A 12,460-nucleotide genomic window follows, 5' to 3' on the forward strand; every position below is an offset into this window, starting at 1 on the left:
AGTGCTGATCAGTGTTACCCCCCCAACAGTATGGGAGAAATATCTGCGCAGAGGGTTTGGAGATTCGTATCAGAGACTGGAGTCCGATATGGACACTCACTGGAGAAGTCGCACAGGGCGTTGGCAGCGTGGCAATGGGAAAGCGCTTTGAAATGTTCGGCTTTTACACGAACCATGGTGGTCCATGAAAAAGGGACGTAGTCTTTAACAGGCGGGTGCATCATGGTTCTGTACACGAGGGTGTAAACGTCTTCTACCTGGAGGGGAGACAAAGAGAAGATGTAACCAGAGACGGGCACAAAGACAGAGGAGACCCAGACCAGAGACTGGCACAAAGACAGAGGAGACCCTGACCAGAGACGGGCACAAAGACAGAGGAGACCCAGACCAGAGACTGGCACAAAGACAGAGGAGACCCTGACCAGAGACGGGCACAAAGACAGAGGAGACCCTGACCAGAGACGGGCACAAAGACAGAGGAGACCCTGACCAGAGACGGGCACAAAGACAGAGGAGACCCTGACCAGAGGGGGCAAAAAGACAGAGGAGACCCTGACCAGAGACGGGCACAAAGACAGAGGAGACCCTGACCAGAGACTGGCACAAAGACAGAGGAGACCCTGACCAGAGGGGGCAAAAAGACAGAGGAGACCCAGACCAGAGACGGGCACAAAGACAGAGGAGGCCCTGACCAGAGACGGGCACAAAGACAGAGGAGGCCCTGACCAGAGGGGGCAAAAAGACAGAGGAGACCCAGACCAGAGACGGGCACAAAGACAGAGGAGACCCTGACCAGAGACGGGCACAAAGACAGAGGAGACTCTGACCAGAGACGGGCACAAAGACAGAGGAGGCCCTGACCAGAGACGGGCACAAAGACAGAGGAGACCCTGACCAGAGACGGGCACAAAGACAGAGGAGACCCTGACCAGAGACGGGCACAAAGACAGAGGAGGCCCTGACCAGAGGGGGCACAAAGACAGAGGAGGCCCTGACCAGAGGGGGCAAAAAGACAGAGGAGACCCAGACCAGAGACGGGCACAAAGACAGAGGAGACCCTGACCAGAGACGGGCACAAAGACAGAGGAGGCCCTGACCAGAGACGGGCACAAAGACAGAGGAGGCCCTGACCAGAGGGGGCAAAAAGACAGAGGAGACCCAGACCAGAGACGGGCACAAAGACAGAGGAGACCCTGACCAGAGACGGGCACAAAGACAGAGGAGACTCTGACCAGAGACGGGCACAAAGACAGAGGAGACCCTGACCAGAGACGGGCACAAAGACAGAGGAGACCCTGACCAGAGACGGGCACAAAGACAGAGGAGGCCCTGACCAGAGACGGGCACAAAGACAGAGGAGACCCTGACCAGAGACGGGCACAAAGACAGAGGAGGCCCTGACCAGAGACGGGCACAAAGACAGAGGAGACCCTGACCAGAGACGGCACAAAGACAGAGGAGACCCTGACCAGAGACGGGCACAAAGACAGAGGAGACCCTGACCAGAGGCGGCACAAAGACAGAGGAGACCCTGACCAGAGGCGGGCACAAAGACAGAGGAGACTCTGACCAGAGACGGGCACAAAGACAGAGGAGGCCCTGACCAGAGACGGGCACAAAGACAGAGGAGACCCTGACCAGAGACGGTCACAAAGACAGAGGAGACTCTGACCAGAGACGGGCACGAAGACAGAGGAGACTCTGACCAGAGATGGGCACAAAGACAGAGGAGACCAGGTGGGCACTAGTAGAGGACACCTTGACCAGGAGGGCACTAGTAGAGGAGATCTTGACCAGGAGGGCACTAGTAGAGGAGACCATGACCAGGAGGGCACTAGTAGAGGAGACCATGACCAGGTGGGCACTAGTAGAGGAGACCCTGACCAGGAGGGCACTAGTAGAGGAGACCATGACCAGGTGGGCACTAGTAGAGGAGACCCTGACCAGGAGGGCACTAGAAGAGGAGACCCTGACCAGGAGGGCACTAGTAGAGGAGACCCTGACCAGGAGGGCACTAGAAGAGGAGACCCTGACCAGGAGGGCACTAGAAGAGGAGACCATGACCCAGAGGGCACTAGTAGAGGAGATCCTGACCCAGAGGTCACTAATAGAGGAGACCATGACCAGGAGGGCACTAGAAGAGGAGACCATGACCAGGAGGGCACTAGAAGAGGAGACCATGACCAGGAGGGCACTAGTAGAGGAGATCCTGACCCAGAGGACACTAGTAGAGGAGACCATGACCAGGAGGGCACTAGTAGAGGAGACCATGACCAGGAGGGCACTGGTAGAGGAGACCCTGACCAGTTGGGCACTAGTAAAGGTGATCCTGACCCGGAGGGCACTGGTAGAGGAGACCCTGACCCTGAGGGCACTAGTAGAGGAGACCCTGACCAGGAGGGCACTAGAAGAGGAAACCCTGACCAGGAGGGCACTAGTAGAGGAGATCCTGACCCGGAGGGCACTGGTAGAGGAGACCCTGACCCCGAGGGCACTAGTAGAGGAGACCATGACCAGGAGGGCACTAGTAGAGGAGATCTTGACCAGGAGGGCACTAGTAGAGGAGACCATGACCAGGAGGGCACTAGTAGAGGAGACCCTGACCAGGAGGGCACTAGTAGAGGAGACCATGACCAGGTGGGCACTAGTAGAGGAGACCCTGACCAGGAGGGCACTAGAAGAGGAGACCCTGACCAGGAGGGCACTAGAAGAGGAGACCCTGACCAGGAGGGCACTAGTAGAGGAGACCCTGACCAGGAGGGCACTAGTAGAGGAGATCCTGACCCAGAGGTCACTAATAGAGGAGACCATGACCAGGAGGGCACTAGAAGAGGAGACCATGACCAGGAGGGCACTAGAAGAGGAGACCATGACCAGGAGGGCACTAGTAGAGGAGATCCTGACCCAGAGGACACTAGTAGAGGAGACCATGACCAGGAGGGCACTGGTAGAGGAGACCCTGACCAGTTGGGCACTAGTAAAGGTGATCCTGACCCGGAGGGCACTGGTAGAGGAGACCCTGACCCTGAGGGCACTAGTAGAGGAGACCCTGACCAGGAGGGCACTAGAAGAGGAAACCCTGACCAGGAGGGCACTAGTAGAGGAGACCCTGACCCCGAGGGCACTAGTAGAGGAGACCATGACCAGGAGGGCACTAGTAGAGGAGACCCTGACCAGGTGGGCACTAGTAGAGGAGATCGTGACCAGGAGGGCACTAGTAGAGGAGACCATGACCTGAGGGCACTAGTAGAGGAGACCATGACCTGAGGGCACTAGTAGAGGAGACCATGACCAGGTGGGCACTAGTAGAGGAGATCGTGACCAGGAGGGCACTAGTAGAGGAGACCCTGACCAGGAGGGCACTAGTAGAGGAGACCCTGATCAGGAGGGCACTAGTAGAGGAGACCATGACCAGGTGGGCACTAGTAGAGGAGATCCTGACCAGGAGGGCACTAGTAGAGGAGATCCTGACCCGGAGGGAACTAGTAGAGGAGACCCTGACCAGGAGGGCACTAGTAGAGGAGACCCTGACCAGGAGGGCACTAGTAGAGGAGACCCTGACCAGGAGGGCACTAGTAGAGGAGACCCTGACCAGGTGGACACTAGTAGAGGAGACCCTGACCAGGAGGGCACCAGTAGAGGAGACCCTGACCAGGAGGGCACTAGTAGAGGAGACCATGACCAGGTGGGCACTAGTAGAGGAGATCCTGACCAGTAGGGCACTAGTAGAGGAGATCCTGACCCGGAGGGCACTAGTAGAGGAGACCCTGACCAGGAGGGCACTAGAAGAGGAAACCCTGACCAGGAGGGCACTAGTAGAGGAGATCCTGACCCGGAGGGCACTGGTAGAGGAGACCCTGACCCCGAGGGCACTGGTAGAGGAGACCCTGACCAGGTGGGCACTAGTAGAAGAGACCATGACCAGGTGGGCACTAGTAGAGGAGATCGTGACCAGGTGGGCACTAGTAGAGGAGATCGTGACCAGGAGGGCACTAGTAGAGGAGACCATGACCTGAGGGCACTAGTAGAGGAGACCATGACCAGGTGGGCACTAGTAGAGGAGATCGTGACCAGGAGGGCACTAGTAGAGGAGACCCTGACCAGGAGGGCACTAGTAGAGGAGACCCTGATCAGGAGGGCACTAGTAGAGGAGACCATGACCAGGTGGGCACTAGTAGAGGAGATCCTGACCAGGAGGGCACTAGTAGAGGAGATCCTGACCCGGAGGGCACTAGTAGAGGAGACCCTGACCAGGAGGGCACTAGTAGAGGAGACCCTGACCAGGAGGGCACTAGTAGAGGAGACCCTGACCAGGAGGGCACTAGTAGAGGAGACCCTGGCCAGGTGGACACTAGTAGAGGAGACCCTGACCAGGAGGGCACCAGTAGAAGAGACCCTGACCAGGTGGGCACTAGTAGAGGAGACCATGACCAGGTGGGCACTAGTAGAGGAGATCCTGACGAGGTGGGCACTAGTAGAGGAGACCATGACCCAGAGGGCACTAGTAGAGGAGATCCTGACCCAGAGGTCACTAATAGAGGAGACCATGACCAGGAGAGCACTAGTAGAGGAGACCCTGACCAGGAGGGCACTAGAAGAGGAGATCCTGACCCAGAGGGCACTAGTAGAGGAGACCCTGACCAGGTGGACACTAGTAGAGGAGACCCTGACCAGGTGGGCACTAGTAGAGGAGACCATGACCAGGAGGGCACTAGTAGAGGAGACCCTGACCAGGAGGGCACTAGTAGAGGAGACCATGACCAGGAGAGCACTAGTAGAGGAGACCCTGACCAGGAGGGCACTAGTAGAGGAGATCCTGACCCAGAGGGCACTAGTAGAGGAGACCATGACAAGGAGGGCACTGGTAGAGGAGACCCTGACCAGTTGGGCACTAGTAAAGGTGATCCTGACCCGGAGGGCACTGGTAGAGGAGACCCTGAGGGCACTAGTAGAGGAGACCCTGACCAGGAGGGCACTAGAAGAGGAAACCCTGACCAGGAGGGCACTAGTAGAGGAGATCCTGACACGGAGGGCACTGGTAGAGGAGACCCTGACCCCGAGGGCACTAGTAGAGGAGACCATGACCAGGTGGGCACTAGTAGAGGAGATCCTGACCCGAGGGCACTAGTAGAGGAGACCCTGACCAGGAGGGCTATAGTAGAGGAGACCATGACCAGGTGGGCACTAGTAGAGGAGATCGTGACCAGGAGGGCACTAGTAGAGGAGACCGTGACCAGGTGGGCACTAGTAGAGGAGATCCTGACCAGGAGGGCACTAGTAGAGGAGATCCTGACCCGGAGGGCACTAGTAGAGGAGACCCTGACCAGGAGGGCTATAGTAGAGGAGACCATGACCAGGTGGGCACTAGTAGAGGAGATCGTGACCAGGAGAGCACTAGTAGAGGAGACCATGACCAGGTGGGCACTAGTAGAGGAGACCATGACCAGGAGGGCACTAGTAGAGGAGATCCTGACCCGAGGGCACTAGTAGAGGAGATCCTGACCCGAGGGCACTAGTAGAGGAGACCCTGATCAGGAGGGCACTAGTAGAGGAGACCATGACCAGATGGGCACTAGTAGAGGAGACCCTGACCAGGAGGGCACTAGTAGAGGAGACCCTGACCAGGAGGGCACTAGTAGAGGAGACCCTGACCAGGTGGGCACTAGAAGAGGAGACCCTGACCAGGAGGGCACTAGTAGAGGAGACCCTGACCAGGAGGGCACTAGTAGAGGAGACCTTGACCAGGAGGGCACTAGTAGAGGAGACCCTGACCAGGAGGGCACTAGTAGAGGAGACCCTGACCAGGAGGGCACTAGTAGAGGAGATCCTGACGAGGTGGGCACTAGTAGAGGAGACCCTGACCAGGAGGGCACTGGTAGAGGAGACCCTGACCAGGTGGGCACTAGTAGAGGAGACCCTGACCAGGAGGGCACTGGTAGAGGAGACCCTGACCAGGAGGGCACTAGTAGAGGAGACCATGACCAGGAGGGCACTAGAAGAGGAGACCATGACCAGGAGGGCACTAGAAGAGGAGACCCTGATCAGGTGGGCACTAGTAGAGGAGACCCTGACCCCGAGGGCACACATGAGAAGATCTCACCTTCAGACAGACCCACCCGAGGGGGCACTTACCCTGGCGGCCTCCTGCGCCATTTGCAGTTGTGTGATGAAGTTGTTCTGTGTGTTCTCCAATACAAACTTCTCGAAGATGCCTTCCTGGACCTGCGCCACCATGAGGCGCACCAGCATGTTCAGCGAGGCCGCGCTCATGTCCAGGCTCGGGGCGTTCGAGAAGTTTTCCTTTAAGAAACTGAAGCATCCTGAAGGGTTAAAAAAGAACCGCACATCAGAGTCACCTTCACTTTAGGGGGCGCTAAGGAGACACCGCGTATCTATATACCATGTATACACACCTCATCTATATACCAGGTGACCCCACCCCGACCACCATGTATACACACCTCATCTATATACCATGTGACCCCACCCCGACCACCATATCTATATACCATGTGACCACACCCCGACCACCATGTATACACACCTCATCTATATACCATGTGACCACACCCCGACCACCATGTATACACACCTAATCTATACACCATGTATACACACCTCATCTATACACCATGTATACACACTTCATCTATATACCATGTATACCACACCCCGACCACCATGTATACACACCTCATCTATATACCATGTGACCACACCCCGACCACCATATATACACACCTCATCTATACACCATGTATACCCCACCCCGACCACCATGTATACACACCTCATCTATATACCATGTGACCCCACCCCGACCACCATATCTATATACCATGTGGCCACACCCCGACCACCATGTATACACACCTAATCTATATACCATGTGACCCCACCCCGACCACCATGTATACACACCATATCTATATACCATGTGACCACACCCCGACCACTATGTATACACACCTAATCTATATACCATGTGGCCACACCCCGACCACCATGTATACACACCATATCTATATACCATGTGACCCCACCCCGACCACCATGTATACACACCATATCTATATACCATGTGACCACACCCCGACCACCATGTATACACCTCATCTATATACCATGTGACCACACCCCGACCACCATGTATACACACCTAATCTATATACCATGTGACCACACCCCGACCACCATGTATACACACCTCATCTATATACCATGTGGCCACACCCCGACCACCATGTATACACACCTCATCTATATACCATGTGACCACACCCCGACCACCATGTATACACACCTAATCTATACACCATGTATACCACACCCCGACCACCATGTATACACACCTCATCTATATACCATGTGACCACACCCCGACCACCATGTATACACCTCATCTATATACCATGTGGCCACACCCCGACCACCATGTATACACACCTCATCTATATACCATGTGACCACACCCCGACCACCATATCTATATACCATGTGACCACACCCCGACCACCATGTATACACCTCATCTATATACCATGTGACCACACCCCGACCACCATGTATACACACCTAATCTATACACCATGTATACACACCTCATCTATACACCATGTATACCACACCCCGACCACCATGTATACACACCTCATCTATATACCATGTGACCACACCCCGACCACCATGTATACACCTCATCTATATACCATGTGGCCACACCCCGACCACCATGTATACACACCTCATCTATATACCATGTGACCACACCCCGACCACCATGTATACACACCTCATCTATACACCATGTATACACACCTCATCTATACACCATGTATACCACACCCCGACCACCATGTATACACACCTCATCTATATACCATGTGACCACACCCCGACCACCATGTATACACACCTCATCTATACACCATGTATACACACCTCATCTATACACCATGTATACACACCTCATCTATACACCATGTATACACACCTCATCTATATACCATGTGACCACACCCCGACCACCATGTATACACACCATATCTATATACCATGTGACCACACCCCGACCACCATGTATACACACCTAATCTATACACCATGTATACACACCTCATCTATACACCATGTATACACACCTCATCTATATACCATGTGACCACACCCCGACCACCATGTATACACACCTCATCTATACACCATGTATACACACCTCATCTATACACGATGTATACACACCTCATCTATACACCATGTATACACACCTCATCTATACACCATGTATACACACCTCATCTATACACCATGTATACACACCTCATCTATATACCATGTGACCACACCCCGACCACCATGTATACACACCATATCTATATACCATGTGACCACACCCCGACCACCATGTATACACACCTAATCTATACACCATGTATACACACCTCATCTATACACCATGTATACACACCTCATCTATATACCATGTGGCCACACCCCGACCACCATATCTATATACCATGTGACCCACGCACCCGCCGCCTTCTGAAAGGCATTGATGGCAGTGTTCACTCCTTGTAACGACTGGCGATCCTGTCTCGCCCCGATCTGGGTGTATAGGGCGCCCATATTGAACAGTACGCTTCCCTTTTCAAAAGCCAGAGCCCGCTGGCAAGAAGGAACGCCCGTCAGAGAGTCGTACCTGAGGAGAAACGAATGGTGGAGAAACTAAGCGGGGATCAGAAGTGATTCCGACTGATGTGTAAGAGACCGACCCAGGGTGACCAGGATAAGGGGGTACACGGCTGACCCCACCCTCCTGTGATCACATGATACTGACCAGGATCGGGGTACACGGCTGACCCCACCCTCCTGTGATCACATGATACTGACCAAGATCGGGGAACACGGCTGACCCCACCCTCCTATGATCACATGATACTGACCAGGACCAAGATCAGGGGGCACACAGCTGACCCCCCCCTCCTGTGATCACATGATACTGACCAGGATCGGGGTACACGGCTGACCCCCCCTCCTGTGATCACATGATACTGACCAGGATAAGGGGGCACACGGCTGACCCCGCCCTCTGCGCTGACATGATACTGACCAGTGGAAGAAGACGCCCAGAGAGCGGTTTGGGGGGAAGAAGCGCTGGTCCATGAAGTACAGCTGGTTGTAATATTCCATCAGGAGCTCCAGGCCGGCCTCACTGCGACTCGGGGTCCTCATGGCCTGAAGGGAAAGGGGGGAGCACAGAGCTTTAGACATAACGGCATGATGTAACAGCAGAATAGTGAGTGCAGCTCTGGAGGATAAGACATGATGTAACAGCAGAATAGTGAGTGCAGCTCTGGAGGATAAGACATGATGTAACAGCAGAATAGAGAGTGCAGCTCTGGAGGATAAGACATGATGTAACAGCAGAATAGTGAGTGCAGCTCTGGAGGATAAGACATGATGTAATAGCAGAATAGTGAGTGCAGCTCTGGGGGATAAGACATGATGTAACAGCAGAATAGAGAGTGCAGCTCTGGAGGATAAGACATGATGTAACAGCAGAATAGAGAGTGCAGCTCTGGAGGATAAGACATGATGTAACAGCAGAATAGTGAGTGCAGCTCTGGAGGATAAGACATGATGTAACAGCAGAATAGTGAGTGCAGCTCTGGAGGATAAGACATGATGTAACAGCAGAATAGTGAGTGCAGCTCTGGAGGATAAGACATGATGTAATAGCAGAATAGTGAGTGCAGCTCTGGGGGATAAGACATGATGTAACAGCAGAATAGAGAGTGCAGCTCTGGAGGATAAGACATGATGTAACAGCAGAATAGAGAGTGCAGCTCTGGAGGATAAGACATGATGTAACAGCAGAATAGTGAGTGCAGCTCTGGAGGATAAGACATGATGTAACAGCAGAATAGTGAGAGCAGCTCTGGAGGATAAGACATGATGTAACAGCAGAATAGTGAGTGCTGCTCTGGAGGATAAGACATGATGTAACAGCAGAATAGTGAGTGCAGCTCTGGAGGATAAGACATGATGTAACAGCAGAATATTGAGTGCAGCTCTGGAGGAGAAGACATGATGTAACAGCAGAATAGGGAGTGCTGCTCTGGAGGATAAGACATGATGTAACAGCAGAATAGTGAGTGCAGCTCTGGAGGATAGGACATGATGTAACAGAAGAATAGAGAGTGCAGCTCTGGAGGATAAGACATGATGTAACAGCAGAATAGTGAGTGCAGCTCTGGAGGATAAGACATGATGTAACAGCAGAATAGTGAGTGCAGCTCTGGAGGATAAGACATGATGTAACAGCAGAATAGTGAGTGCAGCTCTGGAGGATAAGACATGATGTAACAGCAGAATAGTGGGTGCCGCTCTGGAGGATAAGACATGATGTAACAGCAGAATAGTGAGTGCAGCTCTGGAGGATAAGACATGATGTAACCCTTGATCATCCTCAGTGAGTGTTTCGTGGTCCTGACCTGTCGCAGTTCCATCAATTCGTTGATCTCCTTCTCGTACAGGGCGGCGTCTTCCCCGTAATGATCCGCAATGAAGTCCTGGAGGAGAGAGGTCACGTGTCAGTCCCCCCCCATATCACAGCAGAGGGGGCTCCATGTCCTGGCGGAGGGGCCCAAACAGCCCGACTCTGCTGAACTGCATTATGGGTGAACATCACCACAGTCTCCCACAATCCAGCACAGCAGACAGGGGCCCAGCAGGGGGCAGCAGTGAGGCACACAGATACACAAACAAAAGATGACATCAACTTCACTGCAGTATAAAGATAATTCGCAAGGTAAACTAGCGATGACATCACAGGGTGGGCGGGGCACTGACCTTCAGAGGATCCATCAGGTCCAGGTCTTTGGTCTCCTTTAAGCCGAGCGGGATCATGGGAACGCTGATGGCTTCACTGGAACACAAACCAGATCTCTGAGGGTTACACTAAAAAAACAGGACTGCCCGAGCATGCTGGGAGTTGTAGTTTTGCAACAGCTGGTGGCACCCCTGTTGAAAAACACTGGTCTACTAAGCCATGTATCTAAGCCTATTATGTGTGATACTGTCTGCTGTCATATATATCTAATCCTTTTACGCTGGGAGTTGTAGTTTTGCAACAGCTGGAGGCACCCTGGTTGGAGCCAAGCACCCTGAAATCTACAAATACAGCAGTGGTCTCCAAACTGTGGACCTCCAGCTGTTGCAAAACAATAACTCCCAGTATGCCCGGCTAGTTTTGCAACAGCTGGAGGCACCCTGGTTGGGAAACACCTGTCTACTAAGCCATGTATCTAAGCCTATTATGTGTGATACTGTCTGCTGTCATATATATCTAATCCTATTAGGCTGGGAGTTGTAGTTGTGCAACAGCTGGAGGCACCCTGGTTGGGGCCAAGCACCATGAAATCTACAAATACAGCAGTGGTCTCCAAACTGTGGACATCCAGCTGTTGCAAAACAACAACTCCCAGCATGCCCGGACAGCCGTTGGCTGTCCGGGCATGCTGGGAGTTGTAGTTTTGCAACAGCTGGAGGCACCCTGGTTTGGAAAACACTGTTCTAATAGGCCATGTATCTAAGCCTATTCTTTGTGATACTGTCATATATCTAATCCTATGATGGGGCCTATCCTCTCGTCCATTGTGGCTCCAGTGTGGAACATCCAATATGGCGGTATGGACAGGATGGCGGTGACGTTACCTCTCGTTCTGATAAACCTCCACCGAGCTGTTCAGCTCCTCCAGCTCTTCTTTCAGCAGCTGCAGGTTGGAGTTGACGTAGCTGAGCTCCAGCGCCACCGTCTCCTTCACCTTGTGGTTGGTGGTGGCCCTGAAACAACACAACGACCGTAAGGAGAGTCAAAAATGGCGGCACTGGTTAGCCACGCCCCCTTAGACAGAACCGCGTATGACAGACCCAGCGTTGGAGCACGACCCCCAGCAGAAGAGTAACTGAACGACAACTATACTGCCATATCCATAAGGGATTCATCCCCTGCGTGCTGCTCACAGGGGGAGCGACCGGTCACATGACCGCCGATCAGGATCTTATTTCCAGCGACGGACGACGACTTATCAGAAAACAAAACAAAAAAATAACAGATTTCCCCATAAACAGGAAAAGCCGAGCCGACTATCACCCTGAAAACACAGCTGTGCGGAGCGATAGTGACAGGGAAGCCATGTTGTTCTTAAAGGAGCAGTAACGTGCGAGTGTCTGGGGCGTCCTTATCTGTATACAAGGAAACAATCTCTCCACTATGTCCTGCTACAGTGTATATAGGAGCAGAGGGCATCGGGTATATAGGAGGACACAACGTATACAGGAGCGGAGGACACACACAGTGTATACAGGAGGAGAGGGCATGGGGTATATAGGAGGACACAACGTATACAGGAGCGGAGGACACACACAGTGTATACAGGAGGAGAGGGCATGGGGTATA

At 53.3% G+C, this 12,460-nt stretch overlaps 1 protein-coding gene across 4 annotated transcripts in view; it reads right to left on the minus strand.

Annotated features, from left to right (window-relative positions):
• The window catches only part of RHPN1 (rhophilin Rho GTPase binding protein 1), a 71,300-nt gene that overhangs the window by 13,744 nt on the left and 45,096 nt on the right, over window positions 1–12,460 (minus strand). For all 4 annotated transcript variants that reach the window (XM_056522910.1, XM_056522912.1, XM_056522911.1 and 1 more), the window contains 7 exons: window positions 11,716–11,844; window positions 10,852–10,927; window positions 10,494–10,571; window positions 9,110–9,234; window positions 8,532–8,698; window positions 6,133–6,320; window positions 101–257 (listed from right to left, as the gene is read on the minus strand). In XM_056522910.1, coding sequence (XP_056378885.1) covers window positions 101–257; window positions 6,133–6,320; window positions 8,532–8,698; window positions 9,110–9,234; window positions 10,494–10,571; window positions 10,852–10,927; window positions 11,716–11,844 — 920 coding nt within the window. The remainder of the gene's footprint in view (window positions 1–100; window positions 258–6,132; window positions 6,321–8,531; window positions 8,699–9,109; window positions 9,235–10,493; window positions 10,572–10,851; window positions 10,928–11,715; window positions 11,845–12,460) is intronic.

The sequence above is a fragment of the Hyla sarda genome, chromosome 5 (assembly GCF_029499605.1).
Source record: "Hyla sarda isolate aHylSar1 chromosome 5, aHylSar1.hap1, whole genome shotgun sequence".
In the NCBI taxonomy this organism is placed as follows: domain Eukaryota; kingdom Metazoa; phylum Chordata; class Amphibia; order Anura; family Hylidae; genus Hyla; species Hyla sarda.